This window comes from Dipteris shenzhenensis, chromosome 12 (genome assembly GCF_047967505.1).
Source record: "Dipteris shenzhenensis isolate YYH24624 ecotype China chromosome 12, Dip_SZ_1.0, whole genome shotgun sequence".
Taxonomy (NCBI): Eukaryota; Viridiplantae; Streptophyta; class Polypodiopsida; order Gleicheniales; family Dipteridaceae; genus Dipteris; species Dipteris shenzhenensis.
This window is the reverse complement of record NC_141607.1, coordinates 39,394,218-39,419,090: the sequence shown is the minus strand read 5'-3', so window position 1 is coordinate 39,419,090 and position 24,873 is coordinate 39,394,218. Positions and strand designations below refer to the sequence as shown.

The following is a 24,873-nucleotide window of genomic DNA, read 5'->3' as shown; positions in this document are numbered from 1 at the left end:
TTATCCAATGCGGAACAGAAAGACTAAATCCATTGTCGAAAAAACTCACATTGTTTCACGGTACGAGAGAGACAACGAGGAGATGCATACAATAGAATTGCTAAGAATCGTACAAATGTCATTAACCTAGAAGTCGCCTCTGAAACTTCAAAGCTATCGGGGATTCTCACGCATCCCTCCGATTCGTCCGGGTGGTCATAGAAAAAATTTCGTCTCTAAGTTTCCCTCAACCTGATCGAGAGCGACTCAACGGGGTTATTTTTCACGCAACAGACACAGAGCGAAAGTGGTTATCCTGATTCAACATCATTTTCTTTGAAATGTGATTATTGCGAGAATCATTATTCTTGCACTGCAGATAACGGGAGACAATCGAGAATCTTCTACGGATAGAGGGAATATGATCAGAGGATGTGCAGGCTGGAGGTTCGCCCTATATTTTAATACGGAAAGAGAAAAATGACACATCAGGGATTCCGTGGAGGATGGAAAACCAGAGAATCCGGTCAGGGAGATATGGTACAGCTACTTTTTAGGATGCTTTGTGCAGCATACTTGCAGTCCGAGTTGAAAGTTTGCTTCATGGTCCTCTATTTTGAAATGAAGTAGGCCGTCCACCGCAGGGAAAGCGATGGGAGGCACGTAAAAGGGGGCATTACCTGCATGCTCAAAACGAAAGGAGACAGGCACCAAAACGTAGAAGGAGACAAGCAGGCAACCTTTGGCAATTGGTGTGTAATGTCCACTTTCTGCAATCTAGTAAGCATTGGAGTTGGCAAGAATAATTAAACAACTTCTCTCTCTATGTCATTGGTTTTTATTGACTAGAGGAAGCACCTGCATATTTGGGAGGAAGATATCATAGACAAGTGCGGGGAGACACACATGTTTTGTGTGAAACAAAGCCGCTCAGTTCCTGGATTTTTGTGGGGTCAGTCAATATGCTGAGATAGTTGGGGAATCGCCTGGAAAACAACAATACAAAGAGAGACGAAAGGTGACGTGGCTCAAGCAACAAACAATGTAGAGAGATACGACTCCGTATTTAGCCTCTAGGCAATATCCCTTTAGAATGATTTCCGAGTCCCGACAACCCTCGCAGTGGAGAATCTACGGACTGGGCCCAGCTTTTGAGGACAGAATCAAAGACGTAGATTTTGCTGTCCGCGAGTACGACGGTTTGAAAGAGATCGTTTAATAACAAGTGTGAATCGTTTGGGAAGTCCCGGCAAGGTTTCCTTATTGCTCAGGTCGAGGAGTAGCACGTGAATCATTTCAGACAGTTACAATGTTAAATTGTATAGTCTGAGTGTACCGTTAGGCTGCCAGTCCCTTAATTTCTATCAGTTTCAAAGCGTGTTTTGGATAGATAAGAGTGTTTTGAATCTTTCCTGTTACTTTATGATCTCAAGGTCACCTACCCGGACACGACTCCCCTGGGACTGTATAGCAATGTCATCTAAGTTCGCCGTCCAACAGAGTGGTCCGTGGCTCTTACTCCAGTGTTTTGGTGATAGTTAGATTCCCCAGACTCCCTGCACCAAAGATTCCCTAGAAGAATTACGGATCGATGATGGATCCATGAAAACTTTCATTCAGAACTGCTCACACATTGGATTCTCGAGGAGTAGTTGTCTAGGTACATTTATTTTATGTTAGAGGAACACTCTTATCTTTATCCATAACAGGGTAGTGCTCTACGAACAGTATCCTCCCCAAAAAAAAAAGCTCGCGTCCCCAAGAAGGAAAGTGGTGAGCCCTTTCATTTTGGTGGAGGACCAAAAAGCCTCCTATTGAGGCCGTTAGGCTTCTAGTCAGAGTGGCTAAAACGTTTGCCTCTGTTTTTAGAGGCCTTGGACTTACTCCTATGACTTCCAAAGCTTACTATGATTTCAATCACAGCCACTAAGCTCCCAAAGGAATTCAGACAATTTTCTATTTTGTAACTTTTGTAACTTATATCTTTTTATTACAATAAAATTTTGAAGTTTTTGATCAAAAAAGAAATTTTCACAGCCACTAAGCTCCCAAAGGACATAGGAGTTTGTTTTATCAAACCTCTAGAGAGATCATCGGATGTTTCGATTGGCATATTACTAATATGTTCTGCAGCTTGCCTTGCCAGACGTTGGTGGTCTGATACTATGCTTGGCTATGGCAACTATTTGGAAGGGAGTCCACTCTAACTATACGATGAGTGATGGGTGTGTCAAAAGCTCTTAGAGTAGGTGCTGGAAAAAAAAAGTCTTGTATTGATAGCCACTAAGGAGGGAATCGAATGCCATAGCCACTTTGTGGGAAACTTCACAACCCAACCAACCACTAGAAAATCGATGCAAAAAATGTGATTTTAGCTCTAACGGTGACTGTGAAACCCCCTGTAAGCAATGTTAACAATCAAATCATGAGGATTCTACGAGGTCAAAAAGAATTGGGAGTGGATTGTTTTATTTCCTATATGTTCTTTACATAAACAAAAGACATCAGTTAGAACTTAGAAGTAAGAAGATCTCTTTTATACTCTCCATCAACGAGAGACTACGTTAGAGGTGAGAAGAAGATTGGAAAAACAATTGTCAAAGATATTGTTGGAAGAAGTTTTAGATTGTTAATTAGCAAAAGGGAGAGCATTTAACGCTAAAGTTGGAAGATTTTGGCAAAAGGAAATGTAACATAGAAGGTTAGAATATAAAGGCGGTACTATTCATCAAAGTTAACAAAACGACTGCCAACAAAGATTGAAGGCCAAGGTGGAGCGCCAATAGACAATGGAAGGTAGAAGACAAACATAATCTAATACATTGCTTTGCAGTAAACACATATACTTTGGCAATCTGTTGCCTTTAAAATAGGATCTAGGAAATGGACATATTGCGTCTCTCGTATTTAAGCTACATTAAACGGCTCTAATGCAAAATTAAAACTTTTTGATCTGATGCAAAGTTCATTGGTGCTCAAAGAGCCGCATGGTCTGGGAAGCCCTGTAGATTCCCAGCTTCAAAGTGATGTAGTAGTTTTAGGAGCTACATTTGAAGGAGGGTTTTTTACACTCTTTTGTCTTCATTTCAAGAAAAGACTTCTAGTGGATATTTTCCTCTTTTGAATGCTACAATTATCTAGGGGATATGAAGTTGCATTGGATGATCCTCATTAAAGAAGTACATCATATCTTAATTATCTAGTTGATGATTGAATTCCTATTGTTGAGCCATCAATGCTTGATGAACAGTCCATGGCCAGTTCATCTCGTGCTTTGGCTAGTTTATCTCATGCAAAGCACAAGTACTGCCCTATTGATTTCTTATGTTCACCTCTAAACATGTCATAAAATGGCTGATTGCAACACATCGAGATTGCAATTTAGCACACAAATCAATGTAAGATATTAGTTCTTAGTGAAATGTCCTAGCGAGGCAATTTACAAAAAATAAAAGGCGAGTGCAATCGCAAGCCTTGTTTTTTTGCAAGTTACCCACCGATGGGCATTTCGAGGATGTCAAGGGCCCTTGCAAGGCATATGTTTTTGATAGCTTGGCGTTCTGTCTATCTTCCTAGTTTGTTAGGGACCTGCAATGTATTTCTAGATTTGATGTGCACGTGCGGGCACTATGCTGATATGAGAAGCTCTTAATTGAAGCTTCTATGAAATAATAACCGCAAATCACACGGCTAATATGGTCTCCATCCAAAAGGAGACCTTGAAAAATGGGAATCTAGATCATTGATATAAAGGTATGATTGGATCAATATCATTTGTGGCACCCATAAATAGAGAAATTATCCATTTCATTATATCTCACTCATGGAGCCATGCGAAAACTCTCTGTCTCTCTTTCTCTCTCTCTCTGTGAGCACCCATGAAGTGCATAAGATCAAAAAGTATTAATTTTGCATCAAAGCTGCTTGTAGCTTAAATAGGAGAAAACACAATGTCCATTTCCCCAATTGTAATTCAAAGGCAATAGATTGTCACTGCAAAGCAATGTATTAGATTACGTTTGTTGGTCTTCTACCTTCCATTGTCTATTGGTGCTCCACCTCCACCTCCAATCTTTGTTGGAGGTCCTTTCATTAACTTTGATGAATTGTCATTTTCTTGGTAGCGCTTTTATATTCTAACCTTCCATGTTCCATTTTACAATGTCTGCTACACTTCATGGCTCCTCTTACAATGTGAAAGGCTTCTTGCCTATGTAACCTCCAACTTTTCAACGGTTTACTACCAACAAATTTGTTGGTCTATGTCATGTGACTCTCCTTGTATACATGTGAGATTAGCTTGGATCAAGTTGGACGAGTCATCCATGGTTCCTTGGGGTGTTTGACATCATCAGCACCCAACTGGTAACCGTGGGCATAGACCATAGTATAAAGATGTGCTCTCACACATACAAATCCACACACCCACACATACTTGAGCATCCATTTATACAAAGTCTTCGTAGTGAGTTTCTGTCGACACTCTGGTGGCGAAGGGCATACTAAGCCATGACGAAGGCTAGCAGTAAATGAGAAGGCTAATCAAAAAGTAGTCCAAAATCTTTTCATTCAAGCTACAACTGCTTGTGAAGTCTAAAGGAGAAGGCTAATCAAAAAGTAGTCCAAAATCTCTTCATTTAAGCTACAACTGCTTGTTAAGTCTAAACGATTTCATTTTAGTCTTCCCTAGACAATCTAAAACTTTATGTAGCAAGAACTTTCAAGCACATAGAGGAACACAAACCTAAATGAGAAATCTTCGTTTATGAAAGTACTAGTAACTTCTTTATTGTATGCAATAAGGTCCAAAGCTCCCTCCCTCCCTCCCTCCTTCCCTCCAGCACACACACGCACACATGCACACTATTAGATTTTTAAGGATAGAATAACTCTCTTTATTGAATCCTACTCCTCTTATAGGTTCTATTTTTCTTTCTTCAAGAGTCTAAATTGCTTCCTTCACACAAGCCACTCTTACTATCCAAGGTAGCTTTTTCCATGAAAATGTAGCACTATGAGATATGCATTTTATAATGTAAACAACCATTTTCTTTCTCACTATATGCCACAATTACTTCACTATGAACACCATAAAACATGCCTTTGTTGAGGGCCCACTCTTTCAAATTTTCTCTTAGCTTCTCCAAATGAACAATAAACATGCTTCTACTACCGGCAAAACTACAAGATAGGGATTTTTTTTAATGAACACCATCAAAGACATTTACTATGGCTCACTTTTTCAAAATTATTCCTATCTTTTCACAAGGGAAATCTTGACAATAACCTTTTTTCCTTGCCATGTGTCGTCATGAAATGTTACGGAGCCTCCCTCATATATATAGATCTTGTAGTATCATTTCACCTCAAGATCAAAGATTGATTCGACAAGTAAGATTTGCATATATACAAGCAAAAACCATGAATTGGTAATAAGAACCTGCATATAAAGAGCATAAGGTCACATACTCTACTTGTAGGCTAAATGGTTTCGACTCTCTCCTCTCGTTGAGAGGTCTTGGGTTCGTCATTTGTGGACACCTAGTATGTGTTATAAAAAAATGTGTGGCCCTTTTAAGTTGGCATGTTGGTACGTAGGCCTTTATCAACAATTGTGTAATATTTTCCCCCCTCCATTTGGACTTTCACTACTCAAATATTATTACTAAGTTTGGTATGCCTTTAAAACACGACAATTGAGGTGCCAAGGGAATTTTGACATTGAAATCAAACCTCTACGGCCATGGCAATCAATTGGCACATAACTATATTGTTATCATAGTTGTGATGTCAAATGCATGGTGATCTTGAAATAGCAAATACTATAAGGATCTACACTACTCTAACTATATCACTAGTGGTGTATATATCTAAAATAGTGTTTATGCGGACACCTTTCCGTGAAGGTTGTGCAAGAAAAATAAAATGAGGAACAACAAAATTAAACTAAAGAGCACACAATCACAAACCTAACCTTTAAAACATGTGTTAGCCTATTATTGCAAATGATAATTTTGCATTATCTATTGGAAACTTCTAAAGAAAATGACATTAAATTATAAAAGTAAAGGGAGGAAATGTCATCTTAGAAACTACAACTAAATTGATGTCATAGTTGCCTACTAAACAAAAATGAGGTAATCAAAAATAGAAAATCAAGGAAAATAGAGTTTGGACCCTAGTAAAAAGACAGAACAAAAAACAAAAATATTGTACATTTAAATGTAAGAAGAATTATTTAATAGTACAACTATAAATATAGTTTTCAAATTGACCAATTATCCCTTTTAGCATTAAATGAGTAATGAATCATGCAACATGCTTCAACATCCAGGATTCTATGATCTATCACTCATGAAAGCTCAGGGAGGTCACTATGTATAAACCCTCTATATCACGTGCGTTCAAGGCCTATATTTAAAGTCCCTTATCTGTAAAAAATTTCATTAATAAAATGTACCCCTTTTCTATACAAATCTGTAAATTTTTTCCAAAACTATTTTAAATAGTCCCTTATGTATATTTATTTCTGTAAATTTTAGAAATAAAAAAAATCCTTCTGTTGAACTCACGTGATAGGGTTACATCTAATGAGTGACCCCCCCGAGCATGAAAGATGATCGAATAGTCAACTAACAATAACTTAAAATGAACTACAATATACAATTGCACAAAAGTTGAAAGCAATCCTAGAAACACATTGCAATGTTTTAAAACGTGTGTCGTTTTGAAGATATCCTATCAAGTTGACAAAATGTCATCTTCGTGCAACTATGATTAGTTTTTGGTTATTTATAATACTTAAGCTTTAAGGACATAATTTTGTATTCCTACTATCTTGGTTTCAACCAATGCTATATTAATTTTTCACAACCAATGAAATGCTATAATAATCCTAGTTTTAAGTATATCTTGTGTGCTACATGTGCTTAAAGATTAAATATTATAAGAAATCAAACATTCTTTGGGCTCCAACAATGACATGCAATGTTGACATCCAATGAATTATGAAAGGCTTTAATAAACCTAAGTTCTTATTTAAACCTATAAGTAGTGTACAACCATGTAGGTCAAGTATGAGCCATATTTTGGCAAGGCATTCCCACCTCCTAGTTTGCAACTCAATCAAACAAGAAAGCTTCAAAATATGGCAACATTGAGTAGAAGGCATGCAACTCATCTTACCTTCATTAGAATCCTCTTTTAGCTTTCAAATAGAGGAAATTATTAAAAGTATCACCATGGTTTAAGCCCAAGATATTAGCATGTTAGATCAGATATCTTTTGAAGTCACAAAGTATAAATGAATTAATGTTTTATTGCTTAAAATATTTGATATTTAAGCATATGTAGCACATATTTTTGTATTGTTACTAAGTTGGGATCAAACCATGCCATGAAATTTTGACACCCCCTATGAAAAGAAATAATAAAACTACATTCTTAGTTGAACCTAGAAATTTGCAAAAATAGGTTTAACCTATGAGTATAAAATAAGTTTTAAGCATATATTATATATGCAAACATATGCTCTCAAGGGGGTCACTCATTAATATGTTAGCATAGCACATGGTTTCAATAGAAAGAGTTTTTTAAAACGTTTCTTTTATCCATTTTTCACATACAAAAGAATATCATTTAAAGGAGGTATTCAAAGATTGAATATGAAAAGGGCATGTATTATTCATGATGAATTTGTAGATAAGGGGTTTTCCAAATAGGCCTTGAACACCCGTGATATAGAGGATTATGCATAGTGCTCCTATAATGTTTAGGAAGGAATTGTCTCATGTATAATAATTTGAACCATCATTTAAGCTAAAGGTTTTCATGGATTCAAGGAGAGTTCGGGACATTCAATAACGTCTTAAGCCACTTTGCATGCCTATTTCTTCTGTCTCTCTTTATCATCTTCTAATTGATCTACTTTGTCGAACCATCCTTATGGGTTTAAGACGATACAAGTTCCATTCAATAACATCTTAAGCCACTTTGTGTGCCTATTTCTTATGTCTCTCTTTATTATCTTCTAATTGATCTACTTTGTTGGATCATCCTTATGGGTTTAAGATGAGATGATACAATCAGCATAGTAGCAACCATATGGCACACTACCCAAAAGGTTTTGATGGTCAACCACCATTTGGTTCATAGATGATTTTTACTCGGGGGGGTCACTATGTATAAACCCTCTATATCACGTGCGTTCAAGGCCTATATTCAAAGTCCCTTATCTATAAAAAAATTCATTAATAAAATGTACCCCTTTTCTATACAAATCTGTAAATTTTTTCCAAAACTATTTTAAATAGTCCCTTATGTATATTTATTTCTGTAAATTTTAGAAGTAAAAAAAATCCTTCTGTTGAACTCACGTGATAGGGTTACATATGATGAGTGACCCCCCCGAGGATTTTTATTCCAAGACCGATGTCAAACCCATCATGTATTTCTTTAACGATGTATAGAGTACAAATGTATCTCATTGATATCAAAACTTTGGATCATGGAATTTGAAAGAATGGGTATCCCATCACATAAAATAGCAACAAGGGCATAGTCTAAATCCAAATATCCAAAAAGTTCCAAAATTTTCATGTCTTTAATCCGTTTTCCAATTCGGTCTCCTATTAGTTAAGATACATAAAAATCTAGCATTATATGTAATTAAGACCTAGAAGTCCAAAGGACAAAGTTATTTCAAAAGTGCATGCTACCTCATATATGGTATACTAGTAATTAGAAGCAATATAGTCTCAATATAGTACTCTATTCTATTGTATTATGTATATAAATATTATTAAATTGGACTAAAAGGACATGGAAGATTATATTCTCCAACTTCTTCTCCATAATTTTCAATCCTCTCATGACATTGTCTTTAATCTCCATTTGCATTTTTACATGTTAGATCTCTAAATTTAATGTTCTTGAATCTCTCATCACTCCCTCTATAGAGTAGGCAATGAAGCTTTTTTTTTAATCTACAAAATATATTATCTATCTACTCATGAAATCAAGCTCCAGATGACCTACAATATGAGAGAAAGGCTTTCAAATCTAGGACATGATAGACCATTGAACCATTCAAACCATTTTTCAAGACTTCAAAAGATGATGCAAATTCTTATGCTGATCCTAAGCTTTGGACAATAGACTACTTGTCTAAAAAACCTCCCCTCAAACCTCAAATGGCACCTCCCAATAGGCAAAACAAGTGAACTCTGAAGTCCTTCATCCACCAAAGAATTTCAAACCCAAGGCTACAAGAACCAATTGCCTCAAAGTCTAGCTCCCACTTGTTCCATACCTTGGAAGATATGATGAAAAGTTTCTAGGAGATAAGCAAGGATAGATCCAATGCATACAAAATAATAGAGAGAACTAAAAGATGTTTCCTTGTTACAACAAAGAAACCTCTTACTACTTTACCTGGTGTATATTCATAACTCATTCAAAAGACATCAGGAGTTGTAGCCCTACTTGGGAAGGGCTATAAGACATAATTAGGATGTTAAGACAAATAATATAGAGCTCTAGATATCAAGGTAGAAATAAGTTGTTGCCATATTTCTTTCTTTGTTATGTTGATGTACGTGCACATTCCTAGTAATGAACCAAGTTAGGCATGAGAATTTACCTTTCACATTTACAATGAAAGGTATTGATTTAATCTTTTCTATATTCCCTTGCAATTGGCATTCCATCTTCATGAAATGGTATCACCTTGTACATTGGCTCACCAATAGGTTCAATTTGAGTTGACCCTACCACTTCCATTTCATGAAGATGGAATACTCCCATTGAATATTCATAATTCAATACCATGATCCGTATGGATTCAATTTCTTTGAGATGCAAATATTCCATTATTTGATTTTGATTGAGTGTGAGGATTTCCATGACGTGTCCAAAATCATGAATCATTTGAATGTGATTCTTCACAATGGGTCAATCAGAACGAGTTCCATCACTACCACTTCTCAATTCAGAAGACCCTCGAAGTGAGGGTCAAACCTATACTTCCTCCACTAGACATCTTATTAAATATTACAATTTTGTCCACTCCATCTAGTAGGTCCTCCTAATCGTCATACTTTTTATATCATCATAATCTCGTTAATAAAGATAATATATTTGCTACTTCAAAATGAGAGCTTGTATATATTTTTCAAAAGCTCTTTAAGTAATCTCTTAAAGAGTTCCAAAGGTATCGAGGGGGGGAGGTAATCTAATGAAGACATCTCCAACATTGTCTTTATTGTAGTTAGATGTCTTAGGTGCAATTCTTGCTCTCATGAAACAAAATTTGACATTAACATACTTTGTGCTTGGGCGATGCACTAGATTCTTTACAAATGGCTCACTAATGCTTAAGTTCACTAGCAATCATGACATTGTTCTCATTTCTATATCATCAAAATAATCTTTTGACCTTGTCTCATCAAAGTTAATGTATTCTCAACTAGGTACCCTCATGTGCTACTATTATCATAGATCTAGCTAAAGTAGCTTTATACTTCATCTATAGCAGTTAGAGATATAGTTAACTATTTGTTTGATAACATGAAAGTGTTCCTTGAGCAAGGAAAAATACATATGCATATTTTTAATCTTCTTTTGTTCTAATACCATAAAACATATTCAAGCAATTGATATATCAAACGGTTGATAAGCTCACTATAATACACTTCATAATCTTTAGCTTGTCTTCATCTTTTACTAGGTTCAAAACTTGCTAGCAACATTACATATCAACATTTTTTAATATGTTTATCAGATTCTTTGTTGACTCATCTAATATGCAATAGTATGATATAAATCTCTCTTTATAGTAGATTATATGCTCTAAATAGGATTTCATATCTCAAATCAGTAAAACATTTGTTACCCTTTTGAGATCATCTTTTGTCATTCCTTTAGTCCATATACTTTCTTTCAGTCTACGTACTTGTAAAACCTTATAAACATATATACCACCCAAGTGGCTAATTGTGTCCCATTAAACTTACGTATATTCTATTTACAAATTGCTACTAGTGATGCAAAGAATCTCATCTAGTTTTTTTGGTACGACATATAAGACTCCTCACAATAATTCTTATATAATTTGTGCACACCTTTTTATAACAAGTTTGAATTCATATCTTTTATTACTAGATATTCTTTATTTCTTGTTCATTATTGTCGTTAATTGCTTTTGTAAAATGCATCTATTTCTTCTTTCTTGATTGTTTTCTATTCTAGCTCCTAGCCAATGTCTTCAAAATTTGTATTGGCTCCTCTTTCTACATTATTGTTGTCATAAAAGCATAAGAAGTTCTTTAAAGCTCAACAGCCTTTCCTTGATAAATGCATTTTAATCAATGCCTTCTCTATATCTCTTGGATTTTTTTTATAACACCAAGTTCTTTTACATTTTCTTGTTGCTTTCATTATCTAGCTCTATGCATTTTAGACTGGATGCAATTATCTATCTATTGTGAAGTTGATGTTTTTCAATTTCAATATCAATCTAGCACTACAGTTCCCTTAATTGTTTTCATAGTGGTTGGATCATCTAATACATTAGTTTTCTTATATGTATTGTATACATCGACCATTGATACATTTTGAATCCACATCTACCTTTCTCATCCCATCACCATGAATATATCCATGGACTATGCATCCAAAAATCATGAGATGCCCAATTTGGGCTTGTATCAAAAAAAAATGTGATATTATGTACTTCTATTGGTAGCTTTTCAATAGTACTTCCTAGTATCTATTGCTTCTAAACACTAACTCAACAAATTTTGTATATCAAGCATGAGTTTGCACTTCATATTTTACCTTTTGCTACTATCTATGTCTACATATGTGAATTACCTTTTGATTTACCATTCTCTGTAAACAATCGTGAATGGAAGCTTCTTCTAATTGAAATACTTTACTTTGTACTCTTTGAATTTATTAGGCACTTTATGCAACTTCTCTTTATGAAATAGACAAAATAATATTTGCTAGATAACTATAACAAATACACTCTAAGCATAACTTGTACATTAGAGTGTATCTGATCATGAATTTCCTCTTAAGTGTAGCTTTATCAAATTTGGCTATAGCTTATTTGCCAAACCAAGCTTCGTCAAATTTGGCTATAGCTTATTTGCCATAAATTTAAGCCTCTGAGTACTCATGATGGCCATGTTCTAATCTTTATGTAAAATCATTTAGATTTCACAAGACCATCACTTTTATGCCATAACTCTAAAAGCAACATAAGGGGCTAATGGCTATACTCAACTGACATTGCATGCAAATTTGAAGCTGATGCTATCATCATGAAAACTCTACCTTTTTAAATGTCTATTCCACAAGTTGACAACCTCGATTTATCTTTGTAAGCAACCAAATTTCCACACAATTCTAAAAATTAAGGATAAAAAATCCAAATTAACACTAAATCAAAATTTCACAAGTGATTTCTTTTGAAGTATATTTAAAAAGAACCATTCAACATAGAATCTTGTGCCAATACAAACTATGACCAAAACAATCTCAATCTAGAAAATTTTGAATCTCAACTGTAACCTCATAGAAGAAATCTCCCACATAATATCTTGAGAAATCTATGTAAAATTGACTTATATTTGTCCTCAATGTAGAGCTTATAATGTTGACAAAAGGATAATGCCATTGAGCCCCTTTGTTCATCTAGGTCACAATCTCTATCTATCACAACAAGTTCAACATCTTGAAAAAGAGTTTGAAAGAGATGAAAATATCCAAAAATCATCATTACTTTTAACATGATGGCAAGATAACCATGCCTATCCAAGTAAAACCTATGAGCAAAGGTGATGGTACCTTAGCAAGCTCATACAAGTACACTATTTAGGAGTACATAGATGCCAAGGCATCTTCCATGGCAAGGAGTGCCTCTAGGAAGAAATAATGTCAAGACATAGGAGTTCCAAGGAAGAAACACCAACAATGGCTTGAGTCCATAATTCGATAAATTTATCAAAGGCAATCACTCCATTACTAAGTTTTACTTTGGGTACACAGAGTTCTCATAAGAACATTGTCAATATAGCCCATTGATTAGGCCGTACAAGATCACTTAAGGAACATGCACCACTTCATGCACACCTATCCCGCACCTATATGAAGGACTCAAATAATATTTGGCTCCATGAGAGCTATCATAAGCCTCTATGAGGCTTTAGAGAGATGTGGTCCTATAGTTGGCTCAAGAAACATTCAAATGCACTCCTAAGGGAAGCACCAATATCACGAGAAATAACAAATGGTTTTGTAGGACTAGTGGTGGAATTATATGCATAAATTTAAATACCTCAAAGATTATGAAGAAGCATGTTTGGTTTAAGATTCTTCATGAGAAGACCAATGATAAAAAAAAACCTAGACACCCAAACTCTCATCTCCTCTCCTCTCAATGGACAAACAACACACAGCGGACATATGTTAGAGCTATATATAGCTTTTCCTAACTCAACCTAGTCCTCAATTATGTATATGTCTACAATGCATGAATACTCATTAATTCTAGGAGCAATCTTATGTTGAACTCCTCTCTACCTCTTCTTCCAACCTGGTATCAGGGCTATGACGTCCTCCCTCGTAGGACATCGACTCTTGTATGTGATGTATTTACCAAATCTACCCACGCTACCTTGCAAACTAGGCCTATTCCAAGAGTTTTAAAACCCAACATGAGGGTACTCCATCATGAGATAAAAAAGATATGGCTCAATCTCTAATTTTGGCTATACTAGATAGGGACTACCTCCCTTATAGTACATTCAATTTTGTATATCATGCTTTTTGCCAAAAAAAATTCGTGTCCTTGTAAAACATACTATTTCAAGAACTGTGAGACCCAAAATGAGGGCATTCCATCGCGACATGAAAAAAATATGGCTTGCTCTCTGATTTTGGCTATACTTGACAAGGACTACATCCCTTATAGTACATCGACTTTTGCATATGATTCTTTTGTCCAATTATGTCCACAAAGCCTTCTAGACCAAGCATGTTCCAAGAATTTAAGACCCAACATGAGGTTATAGCAAGATGCAAAAGATATGGTTCACTTTTCAATTTTGGCTATACTAGACATGGACTACCTCCATCATAGCACATCGACTTATAGGCCAAACATGTTCCAAGAATTTTAAAATCCAACATGAGGGTATTTCGATGTGAGATGCAAAAGATATGGCTTGCAAGGACTACATCCCGTATAGTACATCGACTTTTCCATATGATTCTTTTGTCCAATTATGTCCACAGAGCCTTCTAGACCAGACATGTTCCAAGAATTTAAGACCCAACATGAGGTGATAGCAAGATGCAAAAGACATGGTTCACTTTTCAATTTTGGCTATACTAGACATGGACTACCTCCATCATAGCACATCGACTTATAGGCCAAACATGTTCCAAGAATTTTAAGATCCAACATGAGGGCATTTTGATGCGAGATGCAAAAGATATGGCTTGCCCAATGGTTTTGGCTATACCGAACACGGACTGCTCCTCATGAAAGCAACTGAAAAATGAAATTATTGCTTCTCCTATCCGACATTGGAATCAAGTTCTTGATTAATGGATTTAAAACTAGATGCATGTTTTCTCCATCGAATTTCCTTCTGTATATTGTTGAATTATCTTCATGCCTTCTTAGTGAAAATTTTACACTTGTTTTAGGTCTTTTGACAAGGAAGAATTTTACCAAACACTAGGTTTTTAAAACTCTTATTATTATCATAGACTATTGCATCAAGATACCAATATATTTGAATCTTGATTTTAGATCCCTAACTATTATCTTTGGTATCTTTGGAATGTTGGATTGTCTAGTCAACAACACTCAAGAATATTCTATGTTGAATAGTAGTTTTGATTATTGGATAAATAATATCCCATGACATTATTGTTGAAAGCATATACAAGTTAGCATAAGTATTTGTATAGGAAGAACTTGGATGGATTATGAAGCATATGCAAGTTTGCAATCTTCAAGAACAAGTATTACGACTGCAGAGACGACGCTACTAAGAGCATGGTTGATTCACCACCCAACCATGCTATTATATAGTCAATAAGGGACCTATTCTTCAGTCTTTGAATAGTGGTATTGATTGAAAGGGTTAACTTGCAATACATGTAGTTGTACCGTTAATGTCCTATGCATGGTTTTTCCAATGTAGGTTAGCCACACATCCTATGTGATTTTTGAACAGCCAACTGTGTTATAGGGATTCAAGGAATTTGAATTGAATAATTCATTGCATTATGTTTGATCTTTGAGAAAAGAGAAAATTCTTCCATTGAGAATAAGAGAATTGTAAAAAGGAACGTACTCAAAGCAAGAAATACCTTGACTTGGATTTTTCAAAATGGATAATCAAGACACATTCCATGGATACCAAATCAATTTCTTGTATCATGATCCTCATTGCCTTGATGAATGAATAAGAATCTCCATTCTCCTCACCATATTTTCTACTCAATCTAGCATTATTTCACTGTCCATGGATACCAAATCATTTTCTTGTGTTTCTTGTTTCCCTTTCTACTCAAGAATCTACAAGTGTCCCCTCTCTCGCTTCCTTGGAACATTTTCCACCTTGCATCTTCTTGTTCTCTCAAGACAACCACTCCCTGTTACTTTAAAAAAAATGTAATCCATAAAATAGTATCATGGCAACCTCTTGGGGGATCCATATGGGAAATGTAAGCATACTATGAGAGTTCAAAATGAGGGGTATTTTAATTCTCAAGACTTACAGAAATATATTTATAGCAGGGGTGATTTTATACACTGTTTTTAAATTAATAGGTAGGGTGTATTTATTCTCAAATTCAAATTAAAAGTTATTTTTTAAATATTGTCTCATCTAGGATGATGTGTAAGAGCATTCACAATTTGTTAATGGGTAGCTCAAAGTTTTAATGTGTTAACTAGCCCTCGTAGTCACGATAAGTAGATACACAAGAAACTTTTGACCAATCTCTATATAGTAAACTCTTACCAAACTAGGAAATTCATGGATTTTTACTAGATAGAATTACTCATTTGATTCTCTTTCTATAGAGAATTGTATTTCCTATATAGCTATCTAGGAAATGGGAGTCCTTATATAGAGAATGAAGCCCATTTTTCCTTTCTTATATAGGGAATTTGATAACCTATATAGTCCCGTCTAGGAAATATGTGTCCCAATATGAAAAATGAAGTGGATTTCAAGTTTGCTATGTAGCAAATTGTGTTTCCTATATAGCCCACGTATATTGCTATCTAGGAAATGTAAGTTTCTATATGGAGAATGGAGTAGATTTCAAGATTGTTGTGTAGGGAATTGCATTTCCTATATAGCCCATGTATATTGCTATCTAGGAAATGTGAGTTCCTATAAGGAGAATAAAGTAGGTTCTACAATTCCTATAATGAAAATGAGTTCTTTATCTGGCAAACTAGCAAGAATTTATATTTTCCTATGTGTTAATTGTGATTATCTACATATCGAATGAACATAATGCTACTACATGCATCATATTTAATATAAAAACTCCCATTAGATCAACATAAGGTTAAAGTTTGGGCCATCTTCTTATAAGTTTGTACCATTTTATTCATGGTTCAATTCAAGTTACTTCATGCAAATCTCTAGTAGCTAGTGACAGTTTGGGAGCATGCAAGGGAAAAAAAATTAGATAAGGTGGAGTAAATACATGAGATTTTGAGAATTGAAAAGATCAAAAGTTGAGAATATGTTCTATTCGATACTAGTATGAGTGTAACACATTCATCTCCATGACATACAAATTAAAGGGTTTTATTCAATTATACAATACAATTTCTCATAAGTAGCGTTTGTTTCAACTAGGGTAAAAAATATAAGCTTCTCAAATTTTAAATTTATTGAAGGGATATAATTATTGATCCAAAAATTCACAGTAGGGGTGATAGTTACAGAGGGGTTTTTTAAATACCTTTCGAATGCACATTATATAGCCGGCTTATATAAGATGGACCCCCCGAGGGAAACCTAGATGCTCTTTCCTCTCACATGTCCTTGTGCTTTACATGGGCATCATCAAGGAGTCATGCTTCCATCGTTCGATTAGTTTCTTATGTGAATGATCTCATAACTTGCTATGGATTAAGAATAATGCAAGAGGTTGCAAGAGATCCAATTTTTGCATTGGAAGAGGACCATCATCTCAACATCAAGTGGAGCGCATCCAACACTTTGTGAAAATGCACGCATATGATCAGCTCCTTCAGTAGATGCATCTCTATTCTTCTAGAGATTATACTATTAGTTTAGTGAAAAAGTTTTAAGTAATCTGAAAATTATGATTTATAAATTAAATGCTGCAAGGTAGGCCTCATTCTCCCCTATATCCTGAATGATCTCATGCTAGCTCATCTCATCGACAAAGCTAGATATACGAATCCAATTCACTTCCTTTGTCTAGATCCAACAGAGGTCTCCTTCGTCTGCTTTGCTAGAATCAAGAAAATCAATCAACTAAAAGTTGATTCAAAAATGTCCAAGGCCAAAACAAATGCATATTTTAAACACTCAAAACTCCGTTTAGCACATGCATTGATCAACATCCTCTTCAAGATCTCATTTCATCATGATGCATGATGTCGATCGTGAAAGACTTAGTTTGGATTTTTAAATTGTGACTAAGTCTTATAACCCAAGCCTCTAAGACCTTCCACCTCCTACCTTCATTCCCCTGACTTTCCATATCCTCCTTTCTCCCAAAATTACCTCTTGTGTTTCCACCTCCTAAAATTGCCTCGTGTTTCCACCTCCCTACTCAAAGCATGCCTCTTGTCTTTCCATCTCCTTCTAACTCTCAAAGCCTCCATCTAGGAGCTCCTTCTTTGTGACATGTGGCAAGATCTTTTTCTTTAAGCTGCCATGTGTCCTCTCTTTTTTTTCCTCCTATTTGTAGCTAATACAATAAAGATGAGGACTAAGTTTAAGCACAAAGAAGCTCCAAGGAAACTCATGATTTTAAAATGCAATATTATTCAATGGGGCACTAATGAGTGATATGGATTCATGAAATGAATCTAGACATTGTACTATTGAAGCTACCTATGTTAAAGGAGCATCTGCAATTAACAATAGGTTCTTCCTTCCAAAGCTACTATTTTTATCTAGCTACTAATGCTTAGTTGAAATCTGCATGTAGATACAAGAGTGAAAGAGTATCTTCAAATAAAAAAATTAATTAATATATTATGCAAAATGAAACTCATTGTACATTTGTATATCTACCTAAATTTGATCGATGTATTTCAAGATGGGACAAATTAAAGACAAAATGTTTCTCTTTATTTGTTAATGTGTAGAGAATATGAGAAGTTCAAGGAGTAGCTTTATTTTATTTTGTTCATATAAACATACAAAAGGAAACTTAGTATCATATTAATAATTGTGTCATACATTGTCTGAACACATGCATTTGTTATTCATCTCTTTATAGTGGTTAGAGTCAAAACCAAGTTCTTGCCAAGGTTATAGAATACCAAAATCTTGTTCGAATAAGACTACTTTATGGAGAGAGATGTTTAGTGGGATCCACCATCCAAATGCATGTGAAAGTTTGAGAAGTGTGACGAAGAAGCTTTCATTGGACTTGTCATTGTGACTTGTCAATCAATTGATGCTAACTACTTTATCTCATGTAACATTTAATATATGCTCATAATTGAAAAAATTAGTGGTACAAATTTTGGATGTATGAGAAGTGAATAATTATAAATATTTGTGTGAATTATAAATCCCTTGGTATGGGAATAGAGTGATTTGAGAGTGCAATATGATTCAATTGTATAAAGAAATAGAAATGAGTCATGTAATTAAAGTGGGCTAAATGTATACTAACATAATTCGAAGACCACATACCAAGCGTACTTGGCATGTAGAGGAGTGTGAAGGAATGTAGAATCTAGAGAAATGCTTCTACAACTCAAACCACTGGTATATTTAAAGTTACAATTCTTTTACATGGTGGTTCACACACCTTCATACACATAGACAAACACACATATTCATATACATATACATACATACATGCATACATTCATATCTATCTATATCTCTATCTATATCTATATATATTTATCTATCTATATCTATATATCCAACTATCTAACTATCTATATCTACATATCTAATTCTATATATTTCTAAATCTCTCTCTCTCTCTCTCTGTGTGCATGCATGCGCATGTTTTTTGTTATATATTTGAATATTAAATTCATAGATCCCTATATATATATATACATATATATATTTATAAATCATAATGTTAGATACATCTTTTAAAATCCTCTCATGTATGCAAATGGCATGTAGGTTATCCATTTAAATATACATGTTTGAATATTGAATTCAAAGCTCCCTATGAATATTCTATACATCAATAACATTGGATACATGTTTTAAAATCCTTTAATCTATGTATATGGTAGGTAAGACATCCATTGAAAATAACTTTGCTCTATTAACTAATATCCCATACATGCCTATAGGACAACTCCACCAAGAATGCATCCCCATTTAAACAGGACATCCACATACTTTTAAATAAATGACCTTATACAACGTTCCTTCTAGAGAATTTTTTCTTTTTCTAAATTCTTTAAATTTGTACCAAGCACACAAATAATGATATTAAATTAAAATTAAAACTAATACAAGTATGAGACAAAACTACTCAATTTTCCTAAGGGGATAGATATATTTTCTTAATTCTAAGTTCTATATTAATTTTACAAGAAAAAGCTTGCAGAAGGATACATGATATTACCAAATGCAAATCTTTTATCAATAGATTATTCACTTAAACTTTAATTCATAATGACACATATCTTGTAATAGTGTTCTTTATCTTACTTGCATGGTTTTGGATGCCTATTGCAAGGCTTTCAATATTTATTAGCACTCAATACTAAAACCAAAAGTAGACCATATTACATTAAGTTAGCCTCTTTAGATTGATATAGGACCATGATTAGCTACATTCCAAGTAACCAACCTCACCACCTTGAATAAAATGTCCCCGTAGAGGAATGGTCAATGTTTGTGAAGCTTTTGAAATAATTTTAAACAATTGAAAGAGCTATTGTTTAGAGTGAGGATAATCATATTCTTAAAATTACTTAAGAAAAAGCCTAAACATCATGAGGATAGAAAGGTGAAATAGTGAGGATGACTTAATTATGGTATCCATGTCTTTGAATGCATAATGATAGCCATAAATGTGAGTGGATAAAGTACATTGATACAATGAGATGTCTCTTGTCTCAAAATATATTAATGTGGCTGACTAAAATTCTCAAACAATTTTAAAGTGGTCCATCTTGAAAATTTATGTTAATTCATAGAACTTTTTTATGAATCGAATGGAAACTTTAAGCAAAACAATGACAAGGCTTAATGCATCGATCAAAATAAAAACTTTCCCTTAACCCTTGTGGTATAGCAAGTTACACCTTTGTAAGACTACAAAACATCCAATGATACAAATTTAGATTTTTTGTGGAGATACTATATAGTAAGAATATGAAGAACCAATAATGGAGCCAAAACGAATGAAGAATCACTCAAAGTACTCAAAAGCTCATCATCTTTTATAACTATGTCTATTCAAAGACTATCCCTTGATATTGATTTTTTCTCACGAAATGAAATTAAGGATCGTACTTAATTTATCTTCTTAACATGGAAGAAGCTTCATACATATCTACACACTATTGTAATGTTGTTAGAGCTATATATAGCTCAATCCTATTAGACTCAGGTCTCAACTATATAAGCCTATGTACTAATGCGATTCTCATTAATTTGGGAGCATATTGTGTCTCATTAATGCCTAGTTGAGCATCTAATGGTTCTCATTTTCAACCTTTACATGAAGCGCACCACAAGAAGAGAACTAAGCTAGATGGATATCATAAAAAAGTCAACAAATAGTAAGAGTTAATATTTTGTTCTATTTTATATTAAGCGTAATTCTTGAAATGTGTTATGAGAAGATTCTAATCATTAAGCAAGCTTGAATTTTTCATCACTATGAACTTGCAATAGGAAGACGTTTTATTGAATGCTTGCATTATCCTTTATGCTCTTTAGGTAGACTGCCCATAGAAGAGTATCATTAGAAAGAAGATGAGTACATATTGGGATTCAACTCATTTAATACATTGTTTTTTAAAGAAAGCCATAACATTAGACTAGATGAGCAAGATTAAAAAAAGAGTTTTATATTTTTATCGTTTCAAAGGAAATTCAGCATCAAAAGCTTTTTAAAACACACTTAAAATGAGTATCCAAAACAGGCATATCTAACAATAGGGTTGAATAACATATATTCATTTTTGGATTTAATACATGATGTAATATAAATGTTACAATGCTTATTGTTATCATGGGTGGATCAACCCTTTTTTCATGGAGGAATATTAGATGTTAAAATATAAACTATTCATAGACATTATAAAGTCACACGTTCATGTTTTACTAGCATTCCATGGATTAGGTATACTTCGCATGCTGGAAAATACTAACACAAATGAAAGTATGAAAGGCTATTGATTTTTAAATCAAGGACTTTTATGAGATATTAAGGATGTTATCCATTTGTCAAGGGACTCATTCATTGGCTTGTGTATAAAACACAAGCGTTATGTTTTCCTATAATCCATTTAGCATAACTAGTATGTAAGTACGGTTTACACATTGCATCTACCAAAGACCACATCATGTAGTAGATGCTCCCTGCGTTCCAAGTTTAAGACCGATCCAACTTTTTATATAACATACTAACAAGGATACCTTTTTATATCTATTTAGCTTGTATGGGCGTACAAGGTTTCCTAGACGTTTGAATTGTATGTGAGTTTCGTGAATTCATGTCGTATAACCTGGGTTTGAACGGCATTCAAAGGTCCAAAAGGAATCTTCTTTAGAGAAACTGCAAAAGAGCCTTGTTTTAGAGAAACCAGGAACAAGGACTAATTGAAAGGCATCTAAAACTTCCTAAGTCCTGAGTATGGGAGTTGGTATGGACTCGGATAGTTGAAACATATACCTGCAAGAGGGCAATGTCGAGACCATTTCTTACTGGAAAAGTCACAGACTGGATTCTCATACCTCAAGACCCCCCCCCCTTTTGTGTGTGTGTGTGTGTGTGTGTGTGTGTGTGTGTGTGTGTGGTGTGTGTGTGAGAGAGAGAAAGAGAGAGAGAGAGAGAGAGAGAAATACCTGATTGAGAGAATCTCAAACTGCCCTTGCTAAGGCTATTCAACTGCAGCTCAATTTTTCTGAAGAAGGCCATGGCTTCCTTGAAGGGCCTTGTAAGTTCCTCATGGTACTTCTGCAACATATCACAGTACGTATCCTGCGACACAATCACAAAATCTTACTTAACTGCATTGCATGCAATGCGTACGTAATACGATGCAATCCACAACTAAGAGTCTATGTACAAATTCGAGAACATTATGTCGATCCACATTTCACGGAAACCATAACCTTACCATGAATTGATCCAGTTCTGGATCTGCCTCAATGGCATTTGGTGATTCCCGTGGCTGAAAGCTCTGATAATCCTTACTAACCGCATCCAACCGTGTGACAATGTCCGGCGGAGCACCAACCTACATTAACGGCAGAACCCATACTTTAAGGAAACAAGTTGGCAATTTCTTCGAACCACTCCTTTAGCGTAATACACGTTCCACTACATCTTGTGCTACATAAAAGGCACGCACACGAGTTACAAGAGATGTATGAACAAACCTTGTGGCAGTTCATGTACGCAACTACCAGTCGCGGGTAGTTAGGATGTGCGATTATCTTAGCCCTAATAGAATCTGCATCGGAAGCCGTCTTCACACATGTACTCTCCATGTCTATCGATGTGGAAGGAACCTTCTGGTCGTGCGTTATAGAACCAGCTGGACTTACGAGGAGCGAAGGGTGTGCATAGAATTCCCTCCTATTGCTGAAATGACCTCCAATTTTTGCACCGTGCTCAGACTTTAAATGGTTTACGGAACCTTCTGCGAGCACAACATTATGAGCGTCGAGCTGCTCCATCGAGAAATGACTGTCGGACATGTGTGGATCAACCTGCTGAGAGTGAAGAGCTTGCGCAGCCTGGAAGAGTGCGGCTTGAAGATACGGTTCTGTTGGGGTGTTGCAATACATGAAAGGTGCGTGAACAGCAGTGGCCATGAGTTGATCCCCGTGCTCCTGATCGTGCTCCGTCATAAGGGCCATCATAGAACCTACCGGAACCTCGCCACAATTTGAAACATTGCAAATCGAGGGCTGCATAGATGCCAGGTGGCTGTGGAAGTCCATCAGGCAAATATATCGCTCAAATCCCGCTACCTGCGAAGAACTGTATTCTTTTATGTAAATCTGTAGTTCTGTGAACACAAGATGACAACGTAACGTCATAAACTCTACTGAATTACCCCTCTGAAGCTGTCGCGAACGTTGCCAGTTGTTCATCTAGTCGTACCACTCAAGCTGGAACAAGGGCTCGGAACGATCACTGCAGAAGCTTGGGATTGATTCGAGTCGCCACTTGTAGAACTTTCTTGACGTGAAACTCTACGTCGAATGGGAGGAGCCGTCGAAATTGCAGTGGGAAGAAGACGTGAGTTCAATGGTGGTCGGGCAATGGGCGCTCTATAAAAAGGTGCACCGCTCAATTATGTGTAACCAGTGCGACCTGCAAAATGACGCGCGATCGGACAGGAAGAGTCAGGAAACAAACGCAGCTAGGGTCGTCCTCATCGTGACAGAAATTATTGCATTTCAAAACTACCGACTAAGATAATTTATCTAGGAAAGGAATCGAGCGCTCGATCTTTCTTTACGAAAGGAATCTTCCGTAGACAAGCTCTGGCTTGCATCGCGGAAAACCAAACGATACAAAGTTGTCCGAGTATTCAACAATTCGACCTCCTACCAGCCGTTGATCTCACCAAGCATCAAGACTAATGAGGTGCTGCAACGAGGCAGAGGGGAGCGAAGCGAGCGAGACACAAGAAGTAGCAGCTGCAGGAATCTATACATGCAAGGTGAACAGCAGAGGAGACTTACATGGAAAGCTGCGGGGAGGGACGAAGCAGGCGGGCCGCCAGGTGCGGAAGCGGGTGGGTCAAGAGGAGCATCGTGAGAGCGGAAGGTGATGAGAAGCCCTAGCAGGTCGTTCCATGATATATATATATAATGAGCAGCTAGCAATAGAGATTGCGATGTGGAGATGGAAGGGAAGGATGAGGGATAAGGGAGGAGGGAACGGGAAGTGTGGAACGGAGAAGATGGTAAGGGAGGGGGCGACGATGAAGGAACGAAGGAGAGAGCTAACAATGAAAGGAAATGGAAGACGGAAAGCTTGTTAGAGAGCTCAAGCATCTGCTATACACACAGCAGTTCCACAAAAACACACACACAAAATAGGCTATACTTTTCACATATCCAAAAGGGTGAGGATGGAAGAACAGTAGAAAGCCGTAGGTAAAGTGCTAGGGGCACATACCATCACACATGACAACAACAAAATTTATTTAGCCCGCAAATAATTCACGTATATACTTTGTTTTTCTTTTCTTCCCAATTTGTGTCCTTGTCCGTGAAATACATTACCATGATATAGCTTTTACAGCGTTCCTCGTGGTTGTTGATGCAGCCCAGCTGGCCGTTTGACTGCGGCACAGCAAAAGCGGCTGGCAGCCGTTGGGTTAAGGAGAAGGTTGGGTTAAGGTACTTAGGGTGACCCTCTGCCCGAAAAGAAGGGATCTTTATTTTTGATTTTGGAATATAATAATAT

The 24,873-nt window shown here is 35.8% G+C and overlaps 1 protein-coding gene across 2 annotated transcripts in view; it reads right to left on the bottom strand.

Moving 5' to 3' along the window:
- The window catches only part of LOC147896200 (homeobox protein rough sheath 1-like), a 50,899-nt gene extending 26,418 nt beyond the window's left edge, over positions 1-24,481 (bottom strand). Inside the window, exons 1-5 of one of the 2 annotated variants that reach the window (XM_087382393.1) lie at positions 24,144-24,481; positions 23,510-23,769; positions 22,827-23,433; positions 22,565-22,684; positions 22,290-22,425 (exon numbers count right to left, since the gene is read on the bottom strand). In XM_087382393.1, the coding sequence (XP_087238519.1) occupies positions 22,290-22,425; positions 22,565-22,684; positions 22,827-23,393 (823 nt within the window). In that variant the 5' untranslated portion in view covers positions 23,394-23,433; positions 23,510-23,769; positions 24,144-24,481. The remainder of the gene's footprint in view (positions 1-22,289; positions 22,426-22,564; positions 22,685-22,826; positions 23,434-23,509; positions 23,770-24,143) is intronic. The other variant, XM_087382394.1, reaches the window with a different exon arrangement.
- Positions 24,482-24,873: the final 392 nt, after the last annotated feature.